Below are 25,225 nucleotides of genomic sequence, written 5' to 3' on the forward strand. Positions count from 1 at the left end.
CAATTTTTTTCCTTCTGTTGCCATATTTTGTGAATAAATTTCCTTCTCATCAGTCATTTTGTAGAAATAACATTTTCTACTTAATACTGCATCCTGTAGTCTGGCTTTTGTTTCCTTTGGTCCAGGAGTGTTGCCTTTCCTCCTGATGAATGCAAGCAAATGTTAAGCCTCAAAATCAGGAGAAGAGTATCACTTCTTAGCAAAAGAAAAACAAAACCAAGTTTTAATGATTCATATGGATTTTTGTAAATGTGATGACATCAGGGCCTTGGGAAGTCATAGTACATAGAGAATAAATAAAGAAGAACCAGTAAATATGAGTATTATCAAAAGGAAGAGAAGCTGTTTTACATCGACATCATTTAGTGTAGTTTTGGGGAAAGAACCCTGACATTTTTCTAAGAGATAAGACCTTCCACTTCCCATATCTACTTTACTGGCATCCACCAGAATTCTTGGAACCACAAAATCTTTTTGGTGTATTGACTTATGCCATTACTGGAAATATATTTTTTTAGAATATTAGCAGTCAGTATAGTACTAAATGTTAACAGTGATTATCTTTTAGAGGGAGACTTAAAAGTGTTTTATGTTTGTATTAGCTTAATTTCTGTTTTTGGTAGTGATTGTGTGTGTGTGTGTGTGTGTGTGTGTATCCATTTCCCCATGCAATGGACACAAGTACTGTTTTTAAATTGGGAACAAAACCAATTTTACTTCCAAAAAAATTTTTAAAATTAAAAAAAATGTTAAAAATCTGGAGTATAGATGGGAAAGGTAATATACTGGGAAAGGTAATATACTGGGAATTTGAAGAGTTGAACTCATGTTCTAGCTTTAAGACTACCTGAGTGATTTTGAGCATCAAATATATATGTGTGTGTGTGTGTATTTTTTTTTAAACAATACATAAAACCTCAACTTACAGAGTTTTGTAGTCTGTAGTTTTGAGTGTTTTCTCATTAATGACAAGCATAGTGTGTGCGTGTACGTGTGTGTGTAAGAGAGAGAATATGTGTTTTGGATAATCAGAATCATTTGAAACTTTGGTCTTGTGCTATAAATTTTGGATTCATGTTGTTTTGTTTCATTTACCTCAGTTTTATTTTGTACCTTCCTGTTTGTTTATTTATTTATTTATTTAAGTACAGTTGACACATAACATTACATTAATTTCAAGTGTTCAGCATAATGATTCAACAAGTTTATACATTATGCTATGCTCACCACAAGTGTGACTGTCTTGAATTTGCGGTATGTTAGATTCAAGGCTGAGTTTAAATCCCAGCTTGAAGATGTGTAAACTGAAGGTTTTACCTCCTCATTTGTAAAACATGATTACAGATAGCATTATTATATGAATGTTCTGTAAAATTTGAATAACTTAGATATAAATGATATATGACAAAAGGCAATAACTGATAGCTCTTATATTTAATGAATTAAATAGATTATCAGATTGAACAACATGTCAAAAGCACGGTGATCTAATAAAAACCTGAGAATGATTTTTTTTTTAATGTGACTCATCACTTGTTCAGGATCAAAGTTCAAACTTAGAGTCCCGTAATTATTTTTTGAGTTCTGATATCATCTTTGGCATAAATGGATGGCTCTTAAATATGATGATTTAAAAAAATAAAAACAGTTATTTGAAGTTTAAAAATATAAACAGTAGTTCCATTAATTTGTCACATTATTTCAACAAATACTATTTCATTCAACAAACAGTTATCAAGCAGCCAGTAGACGCCAAATCCTGAGGGACTGCCATAGATATTAGGGGAAATAAAGATACATTACATGGTCCGGTCTGTTTGGAGTTTGCAGTCTGGTGGAGGAGATAGAGGGGTAAGAAAGTAGTACAGGTACTGTAACCATAGAGCTAAGAACAAAGTGTTGCTGCCAGTGAGACAGAAGGAATTAATTATAAAAATGAATGGAACTAAGTTTTAAGACAGTTCTCTGTGGAACAAGAACAATAATTCCCTTTCTAAGAATGTTGTATATTTATGGATATTCTTGTCATTATTCTTTTTGCACATCGTCTTATCAAAGTATTGTGTCGATGTGCTTTTGGTGCCTTTTAGTTTCAATGATCAGGATCATTAATAATAATCCTTAGTTTTTTAACATGTATATATGCATAACTTGGCCTTCACTTCAATTTTTCAAGTTCCCCAGGTGTGACCTTCTATATGTAACTTGGAAGAGAACTATTAATATTGGAATGCTTAATTTGGAACCTTTTCTGTTTATGATATTTCTGATCTACTCTTTAGTTACCTGATGAAGATATTTCTAAGTCTTGGGCAATTTTAATGCATAATAGACTTTTAAGCTTGTCTCAGTATTTTACGTTAAAAAGCAGAACACTATTTGGTTAAGGGAGAACTGGGAGTTTCATTTTTACAAACCACAAACTGAAAGTTGTTATATATTAATAAAGGAGGAGGAATCCTAACAATTGGAAGAACAATAAACACTGTAGTTTCTTGTTTCCACTAATCCCCATGTGCTAACTCTTCTGAGTAAATTCTGACTTAGAGTTGTTTTAAAAAATCAGAATGAAAAAAACACTATGACTTTAGAACTTCTCCAGTCTTCCTAACTTGTTTTGAATGACAATGGTTTTGCTTACAGGAAACATCAGTTACCTAAAATAGGTGCATCAGTGGAACAGATCACCTTTCTTGTTTCAGGTTAAATAATTCCAACTTAAAATGATGATTTTTATTTCAATATTGGTCTGTTTTAACTAGCAAGATTTCTAACAGTTAATATTTTAACAGTTACAGTTGAAACCCGGTTTTCAGCTTAACACATACTTATTAGTACTGCACCTTTTGTTTTCCTTAGCTCAACTCTAAAACATACACTATATCATATTTCTATTGAGACATCTTTAACATGTGTAACACAACTAACATGTTAAAAATAAAAATTGAAGTGATTGTACAGGTATCAGGAGATTTGGTTCAGAGTTCACAAACTGACAGCCTGAGGGCCCAGTCTAGATTCTTTGGTGTGTATCATCACAAGCCCAGAAGAGCCTGTCCCCATTAAATGGTGAAATAGTCAAGCAAAATTGCCCATTTTCCAGAGTTGGGTTAACCTCTGACTCAGTACTGTGTGTGTTCAGGTTCTAGTTTAGAGCATCAGCAGTGTTCTTAAAAGACTGAGATATCAAATACCCGTACACAGGTAACCAGTTCACATACACAGAATACAAAGAGTATAATAGTAATAATAATAATCTCATTATTATTATGGTGGCTCTACTAATTTTATTAAAGATGTGAACCCAATGCAAGCAACTAAATATGATGATAGCTTTTCATGTCTGGTAGAAAAAAGATATGAGTAAATATTTTAGAACAATGCAGTGGTCTTGGAGAGGGAGGTCATTTCAGGCAGAGACATCATCATAAATAAAGGGACATAGAAAAGACATAGACTACATGGAGTGGTCTGAAGCCACTCAGATCTAAGATAGGCAGTGGGCTTGTGGAAAGAAAATTATGAAAAGTAAGGGTAGGGACAAGTTATGAAAACCGTGAACTGATATCACTAAAGATTTTTTGATTAGGATGGCAGTGTGATCAAATGTGCATTTTATATTGCATGGAACACTGGGTGTGGTGCATAACAATGAATTCTGTTACACTGAAAAGAAATAAAAAAAACTAATGATGTACTACGTCATCATTCAATAGCTAATTGAATTTACATTAAACAATTTTTTAAAAATTTTAAAAATTTTAAAAATGTGCATTTTAACAAGATGATAACATCTTTGAAGCAGAATAATATGGAGTCTGTGTTAAAGAACTGGTTAGAGCAGTGTTTTTCAATTCTATTTAATAAAGATGGATAGTAAGAAATAGAACTTACATCATGTTACACTCCTACTACTGCTTCCATTGCTATTACTATTACACCACACACACACACACACACACACACACACCAACAAATTTTCATAAAATTATGTGTCAGAAACACTGTTGTTTTCAATTATAATCCATTCTGTTCTTTCATATTCTTTAAAAATTGCTGATCAGTGACCCTAAATACAATTCATGATCCACCTGTGGGTTTATCTAATAGTTTGAAAATAATTAACAAATTGTTGCAACAATAGTTGAAAAAGACATAGTCGTACATAAGCTAAGTTGAGAAAATATCAGTAGGAATAGAAAAAAATATATTCAGGAGAGATCTTCTGAAAGGAACTTTTTGAATCAGATACGGAGGATAAAAAAATTATGGAGATGAAGGCCTTTCAGCCAAGTCAGAATGTGACTTTCTACTAAAATAGAGTATGAGGGGCACCTGGGTGGCTCAGTCATTGTCTGCCTTTGGCTCAGGTCATGATCCTAGGGTTTTGGGATGGAGCCCCGGATCAGTCTCCCTACTCCGAGGGAAGCCTGCTGCTTCTCACATTCCCCTGCCTGTGTTCCCTCTCTCTCTGGATCTCTCTCTGTCAAATAAATAAATAGAATCTTTTAAAAAATAATAAAAATAAAATTAAAATAAATAAAATAGAGTATGAGAAAGTTCTACTTAGAATAAATAGGATTTAATGAATGTGAAGGTGACTTGTCCTATTCTGTTATATCAGGAAATAAAACATTCATTTTTATTCACTCATAATTTGACAATATTTCTGTATACTTGATTGGTACCAGAATGCCTAAATCCTCTGAGCATTATACCAACTGTCTTTCCAGGACCAAGTGTTGAATAAATCATACATACTAATTAGAAATCATTTTTCAACCTTTGGTTATACTTCCAAAAAATGAAAGAAAAAAATATATTCATAATTTATAACAACAAATCAAAATATTTTTATTTTTATTTCCTTAAATGAGAAAATTAAATGTCAAAGCTCTGTTGCTGTGACAAGTTTGATAGTGTAATCACTAAAGGTTCAAAAACTCAGATGTGTTTCCCAAGCCTCTGAAATGACCACAATGTATATTGTTTATTAACACCATGAAGTGCAAAGAGAAAAAGTTACGGTTTTTCTGCCATGGTTTTCTGGCATGAATGGTGAAAATCTCAGCCATAATATTTCATGAATCCTGTTTGTTTCTTTTTAATGCACAACATGATTTTTAAGGACATAATTTCATGCTGAATCAGTTCTTCCCTCCGTAAAACAATAGTGAGTGTTCAGCAACCACTCATCAGTGGAGTGGCCCAGTTCCCCTGATTATGAAAAGAGTACTCTTTTTTTTTTCTTTTTAAATATTTTATTTATTTATTTGACAGAGATCACAAGTAGGCAGAGAGGCAGGCAGAGAGAGGAAGGGAAGCAGGCTCCCTGCTGAGCAGAAAGCCTGATGCAGGACTCTGGGATCATGACCTGAGCCAAAGGCAGAGGCTCTAACCCACTGAGCCACCCAGGCGCTCCATGAGCATATATTCTTAAGAATTCTTACTTGCTTTGCAACCCCCCTAGTCTTAGATATACCAGTCATGGTGTGTTTTGTTATGTTTTGTTTGTTTTTTGTTGTTTTGTTTTTTATTCAAGACAATGAATAGGGAATTTCTCAACAACTGCCATAATTTTCTCTGTACACCCTCTTCAGAGAAATAAAAATGATTATTTTTTTAATTGCAAAGGAAACTTTTAGATGGGTTGCTTAGTATTCATTCTATATGCAATTTCAAGAAACAACATTTACAATAATTGAAGTAAATATTAGTCTCACTACCCTATCTATATTCCATATTTATTTTTATGAAAAAGAAAGCAATCATATGCAAATTCTTAATTATGATAAAGGCTGACATTAGTAAATTATATTTTTAATTCCTTTAAAATCTGTGTAGTATAATGACAAGTTTTTTTAACAATGCTCAGTAAGTTTATAAACTTTTATAAGTATATTATCAAGCCCCAGATGGAGAACAGCAGTCAAAACTCCTTCCAATGTATTGTTTAGTACAGCCAACCATGCATTGACAACGAGAGGCTGGGAGAGTTTTTCTTACTTGAGAAAAATATATTTTTAAGTCATTGTCCTTCCAATGTCTTTCTTTTCTCTTTACTTCTCCTGTTGTTCCCTTTATTCCTTTTATTTTTTTATTCTTTCTTGAAAAATAGGTAATGACTTATAAGTATTTGTACTACTCAAAATGAGGTAGGCTCCAGGAGGAAGCATGACAAACGTCAAGTTTGAGAATTGATTAAAAATGGCAGAGTGAAAAGCTGACTCTCCACCCTTCCTGATCTCCCAGACTCTTGTCTCTTCATAAGCTAGAGTCAACTATGGGAGTCTAGGCAGAGGCGTGTTGAGTCAAGATATTGTCCAGAACTAAAGTCTTGGAATAAGTTTGCATATTTAGGCCTTTTTTAAACTGCTTTATATAAGAGGAGATATTTGTTTGTTGGGGTTTTTTTTTTTTTAGATTTATTTATTTATTTATTTTTTGCTTATTTGAGACAGAGAGAGCATGAGTAAGGGGAGCAGTGGGAGAAGGAGAAGCAGACTCCCCACTGAACAGGGAACCAAAGGAGAGGCTTATCCCAGGACCCTGAAATCATGACCTGAGGTGAAGGCAGATGCTGGGTGGCTCCTTGGGCAGATGCTTAACCAAGGAGCCACCCAGGTGTCTCGAGATATTTGTATTTTATATTACATTTAAATTTGTTAAAATTACTGGTAGCCTTCTAGTACTCTCTATATTACTTTGAGATCATTTTAGTATCCTCTCATTATTTTAAGGAACATTGAGGATATTTGTCCTTTCAGCCATAACACTTGTTCGTATGTAGTTTTTCATAATGAGAACACTTTTTATGAAATAAAGCTTCAGTAGAAAAAGAAAATGAACACCTGAATAGTTCGGTGTATTTATTTCAAAATTAAACTCAAAATTAAACTTTACTTCTCATTCTCACCTAGGACAATTTCCCTATTTTAAAGAAATAAAATGTAGTCCAAGAATTTTACCATAGGGTCTCATTTTGAATTTTTGTCCTGTGCTTTTAAATGATACCATCTCTCTGCTGTCTTCTTTCCTTCCATTTTCCCCTCCTTCCTTCACTTCTTCCTCCCTCCCTCCCTTTCCTTCCTTAGTTTATGTACATCACATTTGAATTACCTCACCTTCCTTCAATAATCTTCTGGTAGGAAATCTCAGAACTAACCTCCCCCCCTTCTCATTCCTTTTCATGTTTACTTGCTTAGGTGGTTTTTCAGAGGAGCACAGCTATTTATATATCCTTGCTGCCAAGGAGTAACCTCAGAATGCTGGGTCTATCATGTTCTCCCATCCAACCCCCACCTTTGGTGAAGAGTGTTTACGGGAGAGTGAGGAGGGATGTGACTTCCGCACTTCCCTTAGCCAGCCAGACCTTCAGACCGGACACGCCAGTCAGTGAACTCACTGAGATGATAGACACGGCTGTATCACATTTAAATGCAACTGGCTGAATTTGTTTGTCTAGTTCTTCCTTTACATTCACATGAATTAATAGATGCACAATATGAAGAGCTTAAAACCTTGCTTTACTCCTTACAAGCTTTTTAAATGCATACAGCTTACCACAACTCAGTTTATTCATCAATGGAGAAGCATAATGATAGTGCCTCTCTCATGGGATTAGTTTGAGACCTGCATATGATATTACATGCCAAGCAAATGGAACAATTTCTGGCACATAATGAGTACTCAGTAAAACTTAGCTATTATTCTTCTTACTGTCATAATGAAAGATCTTCACTACCTTATATAAGAATTGTGTCAAAGTCCTAATTGCAGAACTTTATTCTAGTTTTTCCTGAATATATGTGTCATATTCTCTTTCTTAAGTACACTTGGCCATGTCTATGAGTTTCTCTATTTTTCATATTGCCTATGAAGATAGACTTGTTTTGTCTAATGTTCAAGAGGTTCTTCATCAGTCATTAAATCAACCATTCAAATCCCAATTAGTTTTTGGGGGTGCTGGGGGTGACAGCTGAATTCCAGACAAAATGGTTTGTTAAGTGTGCTATAAATAAACCTTTTTTTTACCCCCCCCGCCCCGCACTCTTGCTAAGTTTTTTCTTTCTGACACACTCTTTAATTTCTCTGTATCCATTCTTTTTGTCTCTCACAGTAGGTTGCAAAAGCAAAGGGCATTTAAAAAAAATGATTACCATTAGCTAATAATTATTACCAACTCTAACCAAGCAATGCTGAGAGTAAATTCAGTTATTGTGTTTATTTAATTTTCTGAGTTGCATTTCAGTCAGTGTTAATAGCCTGATTTACAGAAAAAGTTGGGTCTCAGAGAGTTTAACTTGTCTGAGGTCACACTGATTGGGATGTGAACAGCAGTGCCCACATAGCTACCATTTAAATGGTGGCTGAGGGCAGAAACTAAACTAAATACCTTATATTCTTAAAGTTTAAGCTATAATTGAATACATAGTAGGTACATTTGTAATATTTTATTTGATTTCAGCACAACGTATCCATTCATTAGCATAGCTTCCCCATCCCTCACCCCAAAAAACTAAGTCATTAAATAAAATCTGTGTAGTTTTAGCAACTTTGCTCGATAACTCCACTTTGGTTTTGGCAGAAATGTGGGAATGACATAGCCTAACACAATTCTCAGTATTCATCTTTGTCTTTTAGAATGAGTTTGAAAATGTTTTTTTATTCTGTGATTTCCCTAGAAATAATAGGGCACTGTTCTTCCCACCTTTGCCAGTAATGTAAACAAATCTGGGTTTGTGAAAATATTTCCTCTTCTGTTTTGTCACTTAGTTATTTTCATGACATACGTGTCATATGTATTTATTTCTGTCAAGTTGAGCATTTCATTAATTGTTACTGATCAGCAAGCATAAAATGTGATATGTGTATGTGTTTCTGTATTTCTGTAGCCATTCACCACACTGCAGTGCAGATCTTCAACATATTTTATCTCTTATTTCTTGTACTTTGTTTACTACATAATGGTATGCCATGTATACATTAACTAATAATCCTATGCTTCGTATTTCAAAACATCACATCAATTTGGTATTGAATCCTTTTGTCAGCATTTTAAAAATCCTCTCCTACAAGATATCTGAGGTGTAAGTATTATTTTTATGGTTTAGATACTTAAAACCCTTTGCTTAATAACTGCTCAGAGGATTTGGGGAACATCATGGCCAAGTGGACTTGTGTAATATGCTTAAATCCTAGGAATCTGCACTCTTTCTCCTACGGGAAGGTTGGGGTGAAGCATGAACATAATGACATTTCCTCTGGTTCTGAACCAAATCACACGTGTAAGCAGTGTCAACGAAAACTCCTGTCCTAAAGTCATTCTTAAAGAGTTGTGCTTTTCTTTTATATGCACTGTGTCCTTGGACATGTTTCTTAACCACTCTGACCTTGGTTTCTCATCTCCAAAGTGGAGATAATACAACTCCTTACCTCAAAGCATTGCAAAAATTATTGGTTTCAGGTCTATTTAGGGCCTACTACGCTCACTTGAGAAAGTCAGAAAAACTAATAGGCTGCGTATTTTAGCTTCCCCTAGCCACTGGGAGAGGTTAACCACAAAACCTGGGGGGTGTGGGCACAGGGCAGGTATCAGAGTCTTTGTTCTCTTGGCTCTTCAAGCTCAAAAGCAGGAAGAGAGCAGTTAGAAACCATAAGCTTCTCCAGGAGGGAGAAAAGAGAAGAGGCTATCTCCCATTTCATGTTCTGTTGTTAAATGTGGTTCTCTTGGTAATGATGGCTAAGGCTGAAAGATTTCAGTGTTAATACAGAGAAATACACATACAGTGAGACTGGACAAAAGAGTAAAAGGGTGTTAATGAGGTGTTTGGAACTTGTTTAAACATTAAGTGGTGAAAAACAATAGAGTATGGTCTGTAACTTACTCATTATTGTTTTCTTCTCATTTAATCTGTGTTATATGTGTAAAGAAGTAATTAACAACCTCCTGTATTACAGTTCACACTGTTATATACTAAGGTCTTACCTTAGTATCTCAGTTGACTTAGTATGCTATAGCTAGCATTAGTGTATAACACACATCATGGGATGAATAAACGCATGGCTAAATGAATGAACATTATCTTACTGATATGACTAAATAATGGTCAAGATTATTTTTTGGCCAGATTATATCATTGTAAAATAGCACAAGTAGTAAAATAGTTGGAAAAAGAGTTCTGAGCATTTAGTATATAGTATTTGCACAATGAACTCTCAAGACCTATCTGCTGAGCTATTGGAAGAGGGACCTCCTAGTTGCTTGACTGTTGAGCTGATACTTAAGGGAAATGCAGAGAATGTTGACACACCTAAGAGACACATCTTCCTAGGGAATTCCTTAGGTGTTATACACGAAATAAGCAGTTCTTTTCTTAAAAAACTTAAATGAATTAAAATGAAAATTACTTTAAAACATTTTATATAGCCTTGAAAGAAATGAACGTTTCTATCTTCAGTTCTGCATAAAAGAAATGTTGAGAGGTGATCCCATCTGGTGTGTGATCACAGAAGAAATTTCAGAGGTCTAGAGTACATTCCTGTAGGTTTTTAATGATGGAAAATAAACACAAATAAATTTAAAATTGGACAGCTTAGAGTAAACAGGGGTTTGGCCTACATTCCTAAATCTGAATATATGTTTTCATGTTTTTGATATGTCAAAAATAGTTGGACAGTACGAAAATTTAATGTGGCCAAAGAAATAGAGATTGAATGTCTTAAATACTCTTATGTACTCCGTAGTTTTGACTTACAAAAATCCATCCTTTAAAAATTTGCCACTCATCGGTTTTATGGGATTAAGAATAACATGTGAAATAATATATTAATTCATAAATGCTTACTACACATCCTGGATACTTTTGAGTATTATAATCCCTAAGAAGATTTTTAAAGAGAAAGAGGAAGAATGTTTGATTGCACATCTATTCATAATCTTGCTCAATCAGCAGTTTACTACTAGTAACGCTATGAAGTTCACAATAAGTCTACTGAATTGCTGGAGTGTGACACAGCTGGTTGGTTATTTTGGGTTTCTTAATGCTTGCCCTGATTATGTGGCATTCAGCTAATTATATGACTAAATATCTGACTCAACTACAGAGTAGTTAATTCACTGGCCACATGTGGACACAATGTTAATCTTTCCTTCCAGTGAAAAATTAGACATAATAATCCCAAGGAAAGTGAATATACTCGACTCCTAGAGCTAGCATACATTATATTTTAGGATGTGTCCCTCTGTCATGCTATTTTCAGTACCTCTGTTTCCATCCCTCACAAAGCTTGATTGGGCTATGCTTAGGTCATAAAAATTCTTCAGTCAAGTTCATGTGAATCAATTACTCTGATCTCCTGGTGCTCTTTTAGTTATCAATACAATCATTTAGCATTCTTTGCATCATATACATTGGTTTGTCTCTCAGATCAATATTGTTCTCCAGAAATATTCTTATTCTTCTAGTTTACTTTTGCTTCCTAGTGGAAAGTACCTGTCTTTCAATATCCAGTTTCACTGATGAATCTCTTGTTTGTTCTTAAAAGACACGTGGCCAGACAGTTATGTTTTAGGAGCATGCTGAGTCCATCCTAAAAGTCAATCCTAAAATCCTGAAGTGTTAACCAACATGGGAGTAAAGGCGTTTTTCAATAAATGATAAGAAAAAGTAATGAAAAATGTAATCAAGTGACTTTTTTTCCCCCTGAAAAGATAATGCAGCAGAATGTTATTTTTGTTCTGCTTAACTAGGTTGGCTCTGATTATTCTTATAGTTCTAGAGAAAATGAAATATAGATGTATTTTTCTATCATAGAAATCCTCTGAAAAGAATTGCTGAGGAATTGTTTTAGTGGAAAGATTACATCACGTTAACTCTAACATTAACAAGTGTTGTCTATTTTTACCTGAGGAAGGAGAAGTGTCTGTAATAGTGATGTTCAAAATGCATTTTCCCCACGGTATCCAAATTCATCTCATATTTAACTTGGTTAGAATTTTAGATTATTTTTAAAGTTGGTATGGAATACAGTTCTGGACTTGAAAAATTAGCATGTCCTCGATCTTCCGTGAATTCCACAGTAAGATGTTCATTTTGGCTTCTGTTCACATGTAGCTATTTTCCAAGGCAGTCCCATTCATAATATTCTTACTCTGATGGGAATGAATAATACCTAGTCTCATATAATGTACAGATCATGGCTAGAACAAAAACTGTATCATATGATATAGGGGGTATAATTAAATATATATAACTTAAAAAATTGTTTCTAAATAATATGCTATTTTTTGTTGTTGTTTTTTTTCTCTGAGGACCTCGTCCTAAATAATGTAGACTTTGCTTAATTGCATGAGGTGTTTGTTGTGGTGGCTAAATGCTATCAGAGATCTAGAAAGTAATAAGATATATTAATTAAAAGAAATAAGAAAGATATACAAGCCAGTATTTTTAATAGCAGAGCATACACTTTACTCTTTAATTAAATCTAACTTGTTTGAGAGCTTAATTAAAGTGGCAAAGAGCACAAGGAAGAATATTGTGAGAAACTTTCATAATGCAGTCAGACCTGCAAAAATACAGGAAAGATAAATCAGTTTATTTCTCTTTTTCATTAAAGGCTGATACAAGGAAAGAAAAAGAAATCGTGTGCATGTATGCGTGTGTGTTTTCTTGAAGGCGTAGACTGAACAGATGTAAATGATTTTATTCCAAATTAGCAAACTCTTGTTTGTTACAAATCTGACTTTTCACTTATTAACTAACTAAAACTTGCGTTGTTTTTAGCAAATTAAAAATATTTTAAGCTATCTTTTATGTTGAGAATCCAAAGATCTGTGTGGTAGAATCAAAGAAGCATCACAAATTGGTTGAAGACAAAATTCAAGGTGCTTGTCAGAGCTCCCTTTCAGTATAAGAATGAAATCAGGTCACAAGAATAAAATCAGATGCAAGCACTTTATAAGGCCCTGGAGCTTCAGTGGAAAGAACAGGACATCAGATTCTGTCCCTCCTCCACAAAGCACAAGGCATATGTGGCATGTTAGCAAAGGAAAATAGGCATCGTAAGGATGTACTCAAAAAGAACAGAAAGATACTTGGTCGTAAAGGCTTTTCTGAATTATTTAACATCTCAAAAAGCCATAATAAATGTGGTAATTCCACTTTTCTAACTTTCCTTTCCCATTTAGGGCAGTAGAGGGCAATTGCAAATATGTTTGTGGAAAATATTGTAAGGAATTATACTTTCAGTTGACCTCAGGGTACAGAAAAGCCACCTTCACTTGATTTGTTTATAAAGTTGTTAAGACTACTTAAGCTTGACAAGTTGTGCAGATTGGAACATCAAGTTCCAATTCTTAGGAATGGAATTCATATCATGTGGTTTTATGAAGATAACAAACAGCAAAGAATATTCTCAGACAATAGGTTGAATTAATCTGACAATTTGAGCCCTATACTAGGGAAAGCACATCATTATTGAAGACAGTATTCCTGAATGTGTGGTAACTTTCTGAAATATAATTTTACCAGGCAGATTATCTTTTTTTTTTTTTTCCCCAACCTGGTGAAAAGAAAATGCTTGTTCTCCATTCTTCTTTTGATGCGCACCATTTTAGGAGTGACTGTTTTGTATTTATTTTTCATTTGTCCGTTAATTTTTTCCTCTTCAGGTGTAATCTAGCCCCTGTGGTGGAGTTTGCTGCAGATGTGGGAACTAAATCAGATTTTATTACCATGAACCCATCAGTTGTACAAAGAGCATTTGGAGGCTTTCGGAATGAGAGTGACAGAGAAAAATTTGTGCATAGACTTTCCATGCTGAATGACAGTGTCCTTTGGATCCCTGCTTTCATGGTCAAAGGAGGAGAGAAGCACGTGGAGTGGGTTAATGCATTAATCCTTAAGAATAAACTGAAAGTGCGAACTGCCTATCCATCATTGAGACTTATTCATGCTGTCAGAGGGTAAGTGTCTGGAAAGGACCAGTCTGTCCTTGGCACAATGGAACACATAACTAAACATTTTCCCTAGACAGGAGAGAGCCTCGGTAAAATCTTCCCGATGGATATATGCTTCCACTTTTTTAATAATGGCTACTCGATTCACCAACTTGAATTTTGTTTATATACCATATTATTTTAGCTCACTCTCTTTCTTGAAAAAGCAAATATTTGAACTTGGCACTTACTTATGTGTGGTCATGAACAAACTACCGGTTTTTATGTTCTGCTGAGCTGAAGAGACCAGTAAGGATTCATAGTACCGTTGATGAATTTCAGGTAAGAAAGCTACCAACAGAAGTGCTAAATGGCTTCTGGGCAGTACTGTGGAAGAATAAATGTTGGATGTATTTAAGGAGCCATTAAGTCCCATCTGTAGTTAAAAGGCCTACCAGAGAAAGAGAAGGCTGGCTGAGATGACATGCCTTAATGCTCCTCCCACCACAAATCACAGATGCCATTTTTATGAATTCAGTCAACGTTTCCTTTTTATTAATACAATCTCAGATGTAAAACCTAAAAAATAGAATTTATTTGAAAGTACAAGTGATCAAAAGGCCAAATTCAGGCATGCATATGTATAAATGTATAAGAATATATAATACAAAAATAAGCAATAACCTGTCTTACTGAATATCTACTGTTAGATATTGGAGAAAGAAAAATGAAGAAGGCCAATCACTGCTTTATTAAAGGAATGCATAGGTTCTACAGTAGAAACAGACCCATATACAACTAGCTAGGACATAGACACATGGTAAGGGGGTATATTGTCAGGAGTGTAGAATTTGTTTTCATGTTAGCAAAGAAGAGTTAAAAGTCTAACATTTGAACTAGACTTGAAGAACAGAATAGCTATTCTTCAGGAATAAAAAGAGAAGGAGACAGAGACCGGAACAGAGAGGTGGAGATGGCGACAGAGAAAACCAAACAGAAGGAAATATTATTGCATTATTAGAGTGAACAGAGTCAAGGAAATAATTAAGTACCCAATAAACTTGTGAAATAATGGAGTCTGTTGTGAAGCATTGGAATATAAAGTTGGAAAAATAACTTGTGATCTGGTTAGGAAAAGAATCAGTTTTATTTTGCATAAGGCACAGTTATATGGTGAATTTAGGAGTCTAAATCTTGTAACAGCCAACTCTGCATTAGCAAGAAGAGGTGCTAGATATATGAAGACCAATTAGACTTTTTTTTATTAATTTGCTCATAAGGTGATAAAGATGTAGGACAGAATCAGTGGCCATGCAAAAGAAGGGCAAGTTCAAGGGACCAATTAAGTAGAATGGCTGGAAATTCTAAAAGAAAAAAGGTTTCCAAACAGAGAGTTAAAAATAGTCTGCTTCCTATGCTGTAACTGGGGCTGGGCTAAGGTGTTTTCAGTTTGTTTTGTTATTATGATACTTTCCTTCCAGAATTTACCATTTCCTTGGTTAAGAGTCAAGACAGTTTTTTGGATCGTGTTATTCTGCACACAATTAAATTGCATTCTTATAATTAGATCTTGGTTATTCAACATGCCTTCTTTTGATGTTTGACATGAAGCTTCAACAAAGTAAGATAAAATACATTCATTTGGAGGATAAGTAATTTTTTTTTTAATTACAAAGTTTCCTGGTAATCTGACTCTGAAGAAAAAAAAATGTGTTTTTAATAGGGTAACTTTATAAAAGCATCGTGCTAGGAACACGTCTTATTTTTTGACATGTTAATGTTGAGTATCATTTGAGTGTGAGAAAATTTTAAAGATAGCGCTCTTATTGTCTTATCTTATACACAGACACATTCTGACACACACATACACATATACCTGCACACTCCAGTGATGGGTTAGTAAGATTTAAAAACAAATATTTTGAAGTAAGTACCCCTTGATTATTGGAAACTAATAAAATTTAAGATTACTCTGATTTAGTACGATTTTTAATAAAGTATTTTTTAAAGCAGTTTTAGGTTCACAGCAAAATTGAAAGGGAGGAAGGGAGGGAGGGAGACTTCCCATATCCCTGCCCCCACACATGCAGGGCCCTATCATCAACATCTTGCGCCAGAGCTGTACACTGGTTACAGCTGATGAGCCTACGCTGACACAACATTATCATCCAAAGTCCATAGTTTATACTACAGTTCGCTCTTAGTTTGTACATTCTGTGGGTTTTGACAGATGTGTAACAACACGTATCCACCGTTATAGCATCGGACAGAGTCGTTTTGCTTTCCTGAAAGTCCTCTGTGCTCAGCCTAATCATCCATCCCTCCCCCCTAGCTCAGGGCAGGAACGGTGCCTTTGTTTTTGCCTTCAAAGTACACATTTATTGTTGAGCAGTTTTACATTGAGCTGATATATCATAATAATTGATATGTTTACTCATCTCATATATTTAGATTTCATGTAGTTTTCTGTTATAATGTCCACTGACTGTGTTCTTTTTTTAAAAAAATTATGTTCAATTTGTTTTTTTATGGTCTCTATTGTTTTTGCCTTTTCTCAACTGTCGTGTAGTAGGAATCATACATACAGTGTGTAGCCTTTTCATATTGGCTTCTTGCACTTAGCAGTAAGCACTTAAAGTTCCTCCATGTCTTCCCATGGCCTGATACTCATTCTTTTTTGTACTGAGTAATACTCCATTGTCCGGATGTACCAGTCTGTTTACTCATTCACTTGTTGCTTCCGAATTTTGGCAAAGCTGTTATACACATCTGTGTGCAGCTTTTGGGGTGGACATGGTTTTTAACTCATCTGGGTAAATACCAAAGAGTATGATTTCTGGATTCATGATAGGAGTATGTTCAATTTTGTAAGAAATTGCCAAACTGATTTCCAGAGTGGTTATGCCATTTTATATTCTCGGAAGTAAGGAATGAGAATTCCCGTTCCTCCACACCCTCCCCAGTTGGTGCTTTTAGTGTTCTGGATTTTGGCCTTCTAATACTTATGTCGTGCCATTTCATTGATGTTTTAGTTTGTACTTCTCTGATGACATATGATGCAGAGTATCTTTTAGTATGTGTATTTGCCATCTTTATCTCTTCTTCAGTGAGATGTGTGTTCAGGTGTTCAACCCATTTTTTAATCAAGTTGTTGGTTTTCTTGCTGCTGAGCTTTAAGAGGGTTTTTTTAATATATATATTTTGGATAACACTCCTTTATTAGATATGTTTTTTGCAAATATTTTCTCCCAGTCTGTGGCTTGTCTTCTCATTCTCTTCGCAGTGTCTTCAACAGAGTGTAAGATTTTATTTTTAATCAAGTCCAGCTTATCAGGTATTTCTTTCATGGATTGTGCCTTTGTTGATATATCTAAAAGCCATCGCCAAACCCAAAGTTATCTAGATGATCTTCTATGTTCTTTTCTTTTCTTTCTTTCTTTTTTTTTTTTTAAGAATTTATTTATTTGAAAGAGATAGAGATAGTGGCAGAGAGCATGAGCAGTGGGAAGAAAGAGAAGCAGGCTCCCCACAGAGCAAGGAGCCCAATGTGGGCTCAGTCCTAGAACCTTGGGATCATGACCTAAGCTGAAGGCAGACATTTAACGGACTGGGCCACCCAGGCACCCTATCTACTAAGAGTTGAATAGATTTGCATTTCACATTTAGATCTATCATCTATTTTGAGTTAATCTCTATGACAGATACAAGATCTCTGTCTAGTTTCTTTTCTTTATATGTGGTTGTCTAGTTGTTCTAGCACCATCTGTTGAAAAGATTATCTTTGAGGCACCTGTGAGGCGCACATCAGAGGACAGGAGCAAGGTTTCGGCACATGTGCAGGCTGGGTTCTCCTAGCAACCTCCAGCACAAGACGGCACCAGGAGAATCTTAAAAAAAAAAAAAAAAAACTTTTCTCCATTGTATTCCATTTGCTCCTTTCTCAAACATTGGTTGACCATATGTGTGTATCTGTTTATCTATTTCTGGGTTCTTTAGCTGTTCTGTTGATCTGTTTGCCTTTCTCCACCAACATCATGCTGCCTTGATTATGCTAATTTAGAGTAAGTCTTAAAGTCAGGTAGTATCAATACTCTGCCTTTCTTTTTCTCCATCAATATTTTGTTGACTACTCTGGTCTTTTGCCTCTCCACGTAAGTGTTGGCATTAGTACTTTTGTGCCCTAAATTGTATTTTCATTGACTATCAATGTCCAAACACAAAATAAGAGGCATGGCTGAAATGGAGGACGTTCAATAAATTAGAATCCAGACAGAGTTTTACATGATAAAGAACTGTGAATTCATATACGCTTTTTATAGACTTTTCTAAATATAGAAAGTGCAGAGCCTTTTAATAACTAGTTCATCAATACTCTTCTTTTGTTTTGCTTTATCCACTTTCCTTCCATACCCATTATAAACTACTTCACTAATTCCTAAGCATTTCATCCCAGAGTAACAAGGCCAAACAAACTTCTGAGCGCCGATGAAGTTAATGGTATACATTCATTTGATTACTGTGCCTTAGGTGTTTTTAACAAGACCTATTTTGGATCTCCAGGAGGAACTTAACCTTGCTACTCTAATGGTTATATATCTACATTCTCCCCCTCAAGTGACAAGCGATTAAATTCTAAAAACCAGGATATACAAAGGATATACAAAGTAGCTCTAGAGTTGCCTTTCACCTTACAAATACGTTGGAAATTTGTACATGTGGTATATGTGGAAAGTCATTTCATTTATGGAATTAATAATGCATGCAATGTAGCATTTCAACATAATGTTTGTGCTCTACAAGGCTACTGAAACTACTGAAATAAGGAAGTATGAATGCTGATGAGACAAAGATCCACATGATATGAAAGCAAGAGCAAACTCCCCCAAAGAGCTGTTCTTTAAGTATCTGTTTTACATCTCTCTGAAACACTGTGGTTAATAAAATTCAGGAAAATAATTTAGAGAATTTCATAGCCTCTGTTGATTATTGGAGTTTGTTGTCTCTAATAGAAGGTTTGAACACCTAGTGCATGCAGTATAGTATGCATATAATCACTGTGTTAAAACATGAAGGGCCCTCCAAGTACTGCAGTTACAGGTAGAAAGTTTAAGTGATTTGCAAGGTTAACATAATGACAGTTTTCATATGGCCAAGCTTCATTATTTAAATAGTTTTCCTCTCTGAAAATTCTGATAGCTTAACTAACTTTAAAGATCTATTTAATTGTGGTTTTTTTTAATGCCCTAAAAATACAACCATCAGTTGAAAAATTAAGAGATTCTTAGATTATGTTTTAATGAATGATCATTCTTCCCAAGCCATATTAAATAAAATAAAAGGAAAAACTATAGCTAGATTCTAATTTTAAAACAATCTTACAAAATAATGAAAGGGTAATCTAATGGGGACAGACAAAAAATATTTACAATTTTAAGGGACTACATGAATGTATTAAAGTGGTTGGGATTGCAAACTTTTCAATGGTATTTCTTCAAAAGCTACACATGATTACATATTTTAATTATCATTCTGTAATTTTCCTTGTGAAAAATGGAGCAATTTCCATAAGACTTTAAGAATGAAGACAGGAGTTTGAAACTTTAAAGTGACTTGTTGAAACTTTAAAAATGTGACTACAAGATATAAAAAAATCGAAGTTCTTTTACATTTATAATAAAATTATCAACGGACAGCCTAAATATCCTGAAACAAACATTTTGCCCAATGGCATCGTTTAAGATAAAATTTTAAATGATAAGACCGATCAACAAATGATTTTTAAGATTTTATTTATTTACTTACTTTAGAGAGAGAGAAGGTGAATGCATGTGGGTGGGGGAAGGGAGCAGAAGCAGAAGGAGAGAGAGAATCTCAGGCAGACTCCCTGTGAGCACAGAGCTGGATCTGGTGCTTAGTCTCACAACCCTGAGGTCATGACCTGAGCCAAAACAAGAGTTTGATGCTTAACCAACTGAGCCATCCAGGCCGTGAAAATAGATAGATAGATATATAGATAGAGAGAGAGAGAGTTTTTTTAAGATTTTATTTATTTATTTGATAGAGAGATAGCACTAGTAGGCAGAGCGGCCCACAGAGGGATAGGGAGAAGCAGGCTGTCCACTGAGCCACCCAGACACCTCTCAAAATATATATCTGATAAAATATTTAGTCTCAGCAAAAAAAAAATCCTATTTTTATAAGTACTATAATTTGATTCATAATAGCCAAGTGTTGTTTTATTGACTGGGATGGTTATACTTCAGTTTCTTATTTTTTAACATGGTGAAAAAAAAAATCATCCTGCAAAAAGTAGGTCCTTAGTTCCAGTACCAAGTGTGATAGATAATTTCTTTTTTTTTTTTTAAGATTTTATTTATTTATTTGACAGACAGAGATCACAAGAAGGCAGAGAGGCAGGCAGAGAGAGAGGAGGAAGCAGGCTCCCTGCTGAGCAGAGAGCCCGATGTGGGGCTCCATCCCAGGACTCTGAGATCATGACCTGAGCCAAAGGCAGAGGCTTTAACCCACTGAGCCACCCAGGCGCCCCTGTTAGATAATTTCTTAAGAATTATCCAAGGAAAGAGATTAGAGAGATAAATAAATATATTTTAAAATGATGTCTTATATGCATAAATATGCTATATGCATTATATGCATAAACATATTATATATAAATTGCCAATTCTTCATTGGAATTATATGTAGTGTTCTGCCTCTTTTTTTTTTTTTTTTTGATGTTGGTACTTCAGGAAGTTTGCTCTTTTAGTTCTTGTCTCTATTATCTTATATCTTAATTGTAATTCTTCTACCTTTATTCAGATACTTATTTAAGAGCATAATTAATTTAAACTTTGGATTTGTTTGCAGTCATTCTGGAAAATATATTCAAACATTTAGAGTTGAATCCTTTACCCCCTGATGATGATTATGAAGCATTAAATATTTAAGCCAAGGGACACCTGGGTGGCTCAGATGGTTAAGTGTGTGCCTTCGGCTCTGGTCATGGTGTCCTGGGATCGAGCCCTGCATCAGGCTCCCAGATCAGTGGGAAGCCTGCTTCATCCTCTCCCACTCCCCATGCTTATGTTCTTTCTCTTGCTGTGTCTCTCTCTGTCAAATAAATAAATAAAATCTTAAAAAAATATTCAAGCCAAAAATTAAATATTCAAGTCTTAATTATTTTATAAATTTATACCATCCATTAGTTTTATTATTTTTAATTTGATTGTAATAAAGATTATTTATCTATCCTATTTTTTCATCACACTGTAGTTATTTGTTTTAATATCAATATTCATACAATAGGAACTATACTCTCATTAAGTTGATAAACATTTTGTATTAATTAAGATAAACAGATTAAGGGCTTGCTTTTCATTATTAAGATTAACAAGAGTACATAAATGTTCTATATGTGGGTAATTCTAAAGTTATCCAACAATTCCGTAAACAACGTCTTCACCAGAATGATTTTCAAGAGAAAGATACATTCAGTTCATGTAGATTTTTAAAATTTTTTATGACTTCTACTTAGGAGTTTTGTTCTTTATCTTTTAGTGAGGAATACATGTGCTACCCTTATATTTGACAAATCTCCCAAATGTTTCTTATTTAAAGGATAATTTAACAACTATAAAAGAAATGTACAAGTGTGAGATAAAATGACTACACGACTGCCTTAAATTTGCTTGGAATTAAGAATTTTCATTTTAAATGGTTGGTATACCCAATGACCTATAGCAGTGTTTGTCAGATTGGAGTATTTTGCAAGTTCTGAAAAAATGCTCTTAATCTCTTTAAAACTTGTGTCTACATTGATCCAAACTCAGAAAACTGGCTTCAAGAATTTTTAAGAATTATTTGGACTTTGATATAAAAGGAAGTTCAAATAAAACTTCAGCTCTGTCCAGGGATAGACTATTTACATCCTTCAGGCTCAAATCAATATCCTTTAAAAAGTGGGTGTTGAATCATTTAGATTCTTTTCAGTGCTGAGTTTCACTGGTTTTATACTTTAATTGTTCTTACTCAAGTGAATATTCAAAGCAACATGATACACATTTGTACTTGATTTTTACAGACATTCTCAGAAATGTCTTCTCTTAACCTAAGTAAAAAGCTTCATTTAACTTTTGGTCATTATGATAATTGAGGTAGTTTATGAAAATATTCCTGCTTCAAAGTCATTTCTCTTGGAATTTAAATATTCTTTATATTTTTTAAAACCATATGTAAGCTATTACACCCTCATCTAAAAATTTCCTTTTGCTGGTAAAAGACACACACACACACACACACACGCACTCACATATGCAGACACAAATATGTACACCCACATAGATAGATAGATAGATAAGATAAAGATATATATTTTAAAAAAAAATATATATATACATATATATATATATGTATGTTAGGGAGCCATTTAGCCCATTGAGTTTATTCTTTCTTTAAATTTCTAAAATTATTAAACTTTTAAAAAAGCATAGCTCTTTCTGTAAATGCAAATTATTTAAAATCATTTCTGGAGTGGTATTTATATGTTGTATACAGAAAAAATGAAAGTAATACGTATATGCTATATATACACACAACATATAACAACATTAAATATTGTATCAATATTTTATATATACTTACAAAGTATGCAATACACAATATAATACACTATTTTAAATAAAAATATAACCTATGATTACTAATAGTATTCCATGCAAGTTGCTTTGCTAGACATTTTGCCTGTTAAGCACAGTACCAGTAATACACTGGCTTTGCTAATAATGACAATTCATGTTTATTCATGTTCTACTTGTCACTTGGGATTTTCAAAAATTGATTTGGTTTTGCCATGCTTAATATACAGCAGGAGTTTCCCACTTTATATTTATTTGTTGGTACTTGTTGTGCTAGCTTGAATTTATTCTTAGTAATTTTATCTTGTGTTGGGAGGATAGGTATTCTTTTCCACTATTTCTGTGACTAAAACATTTTTGAATTATTTCCTCTTACTCAGAATGTAAGGTGATATTCTAATTAATTTGCATTTTTCATGAACAGTATACATCTTCATTTTGTCATAAATAAAAAACAATGAAAAAAAAAGAAAAAAAAACAATGGAATATCTCTTAATATACCCCTTAAGTCTCCCAGGATTTTGCTGGATCAATGAGGTTTTCTTTTGGCATGCAGTCCCTAAACTAGCAGGCTGTGAGTACTGCATTCACAATTTAATGATCAAGGTCATGATTTAAAGCTTGTGGATTTAAATGTTGGAAGGAATAATAAGCCTTGCAGAAATCAAATCAAGTGACATTTCTAATTCACCTCTTATCGGTCTGGTTGTCATTCTGTTCTAAATTTTTCATTAGGCAACTATAGCTTTCCTTTTATTTATTTATTTATTTATTTATTTAAATTTTTATTTTAGAGAGATGAGAGAGTGCTAGTGTAGGAAGGGCTAGAGGGGAGGGGCAGAAGGGGACCGAGGGGGACCGGCAGACTCTGTGCTCACAGTGTGGATCCGAACTTGGGGGCTCAATCTCAGGACCCTGGGATCTTGACCTGAGCTGCAATCAAGAGTCAGATGCTAACCAACAAAGGAGGCCATGCACCCCAAAGTATATGTATCTATTTAAAGAAGCACACATTAGTTGCTTTGTTAAATGTATGATTTGTTTGCCTTAATTCTTATTCGAATATAGTTGATAATTCAGTTACATTAGTTTCCATGTACAACATTGTGATCCTACTTCTCTGTACCTTATGTGATGCTCACCACAAGTGTAGTTCCCACCTTTCACGGTACGACACTGTTACAGTATTATTGATTATATTCCCTATGCTGTGCCTTTTGTTCCCATGACTTACTCTTTCCGTAATGGGATGCCTGTATTTTCCACTTCCCTCCACCTATTTTGTCCATCTACCCACTCCCTTTCTCTCTGGAAGCTATTAATTTGTTCTTCTATTTATAGATCTGATTCTACTTTTTGTTTGTTTGTTCATTTGTTTTTCTTAGATGTTGCATATGAGTGAAATCATATGATATTTGTCTTTCCTAGTCCGACTTACTTCACAGCATAATACACTCTAGGTCCATCCATGTTGTTGGAAATGGCACAATCTCATCCTTTTCATCTCTGCATAATATTCCATTGTATATATAACAATGTATGATTTTTAATATGGTTCTTAACAAATAAATAGACTGTTCTATCTTCATCCATCTTTCAGCATTAACTTTTTTTCTGCACTGTTACGACTAACACAAAAATACAATTTTTCGGATATTAGTTACTGCACTCATCTTTCAGATGTGAAAAGCTTTCAATTTTAAGTAAGTGTAAAGATAAAAAGCTATATAAAATTAGGGTAATCCTCTGCAGGCTAAATTCATGTGAATGGCTTGAGCTTGCAGAATTTGAATCAGACCAGGCTCCCAAAAGAGTCTCCAGTAAAAGTAGAGATTGAAATAGACCTTTGGTAGGAAATACTTCATCACTATTATTCAAACGGATTGTTTTGGAATATTGGACCAAGTCAAAGTCACACAAGGAGAAGTAATTAAAAAAAAAAACTTTGAATATCATGACATTCACTCCAAATGCTTTCTGAAAATGGCTTACTTGTTTTAAATTTAGTCTTATGCCAAAAACATTTCCAAATTGTTTCTATTTTGACCAATGAGAAACACAGCTGTAATACTCCTTTTAAAAAACATGCATCTTTCTTTAATGTTTTTGGGTAGCTAGACTACTGCATAATAGGTATTTTAAACCTCATGATAGCTTCATGATGTAGTATTTCTTTCCTTGCTGGGGATGGTGATATTTACCCTTCTGGCGCTGCAGTGTTTCCTGAAATCATAATCCAGTTCCTCTTGTGTCACAGTATTATTTCCTAGCAGCTCCTATCATTTATATTTCATTGTGGATGTGAACATATAAATGGCTTATATCTGAGAACTCATTCACAGGTATATGGCTGAAAAAGGAAGCTATTGGAAAAACAGCTGATAGGCTGCCCTTAGCCAACATACTTCCCAATACTTGGTTCTTTCTCATTGAGACTAAAAAGTTCTGCAAAGTATCTAAAATGGCATTTGAACAGTGGAGAAGCCTTCATGGCAATCAGTGACAGTGACATATTCTAATTTTTTTCCCTTGGTATGCATTTTGTTCTTTTCTTCTTCTGGATCATTTCTATTCTTTCTTCAAGTCTCAGTTAAAGGTAAGTTCCAGTAGGCACAATTCCTCACTCTTGTCCCTTTCTCAGAGATTGACATG

General features: G+C 34.2%; 1 protein-coding gene across 1 annotated transcript in view; it reads left to right on the forward strand.

Moving 5' to 3' along the window:
* ST8SIA4 (ST8 alpha-N-acetyl-neuraminide alpha-2,8-sialyltransferase 4) overlaps positions 1 to 25,225 on the forward strand; it is a 95,185-nt gene that overhangs the window by 30,899 nt on the left and 39,061 nt on the right. The window contains 1 exon segment of the mRNA XM_032845796.1: positions 13,673 to 13,966. Coding sequence (XP_032701687.1) covers positions 13,673 to 13,966 — 294 coding nt within the window.

The sequence above is a fragment of the Lontra canadensis genome, unplaced genomic scaffold, assembly GCF_010015895.1.
Source record: "Lontra canadensis isolate GAN:19392208 unplaced genomic scaffold, GSC_riverotter_1.0 scaffold4, whole genome shotgun sequence".
In the NCBI taxonomy this organism is placed as follows: domain Eukaryota; kingdom Metazoa; phylum Chordata; class Mammalia; order Carnivora; family Mustelidae; genus Lontra; species Lontra canadensis.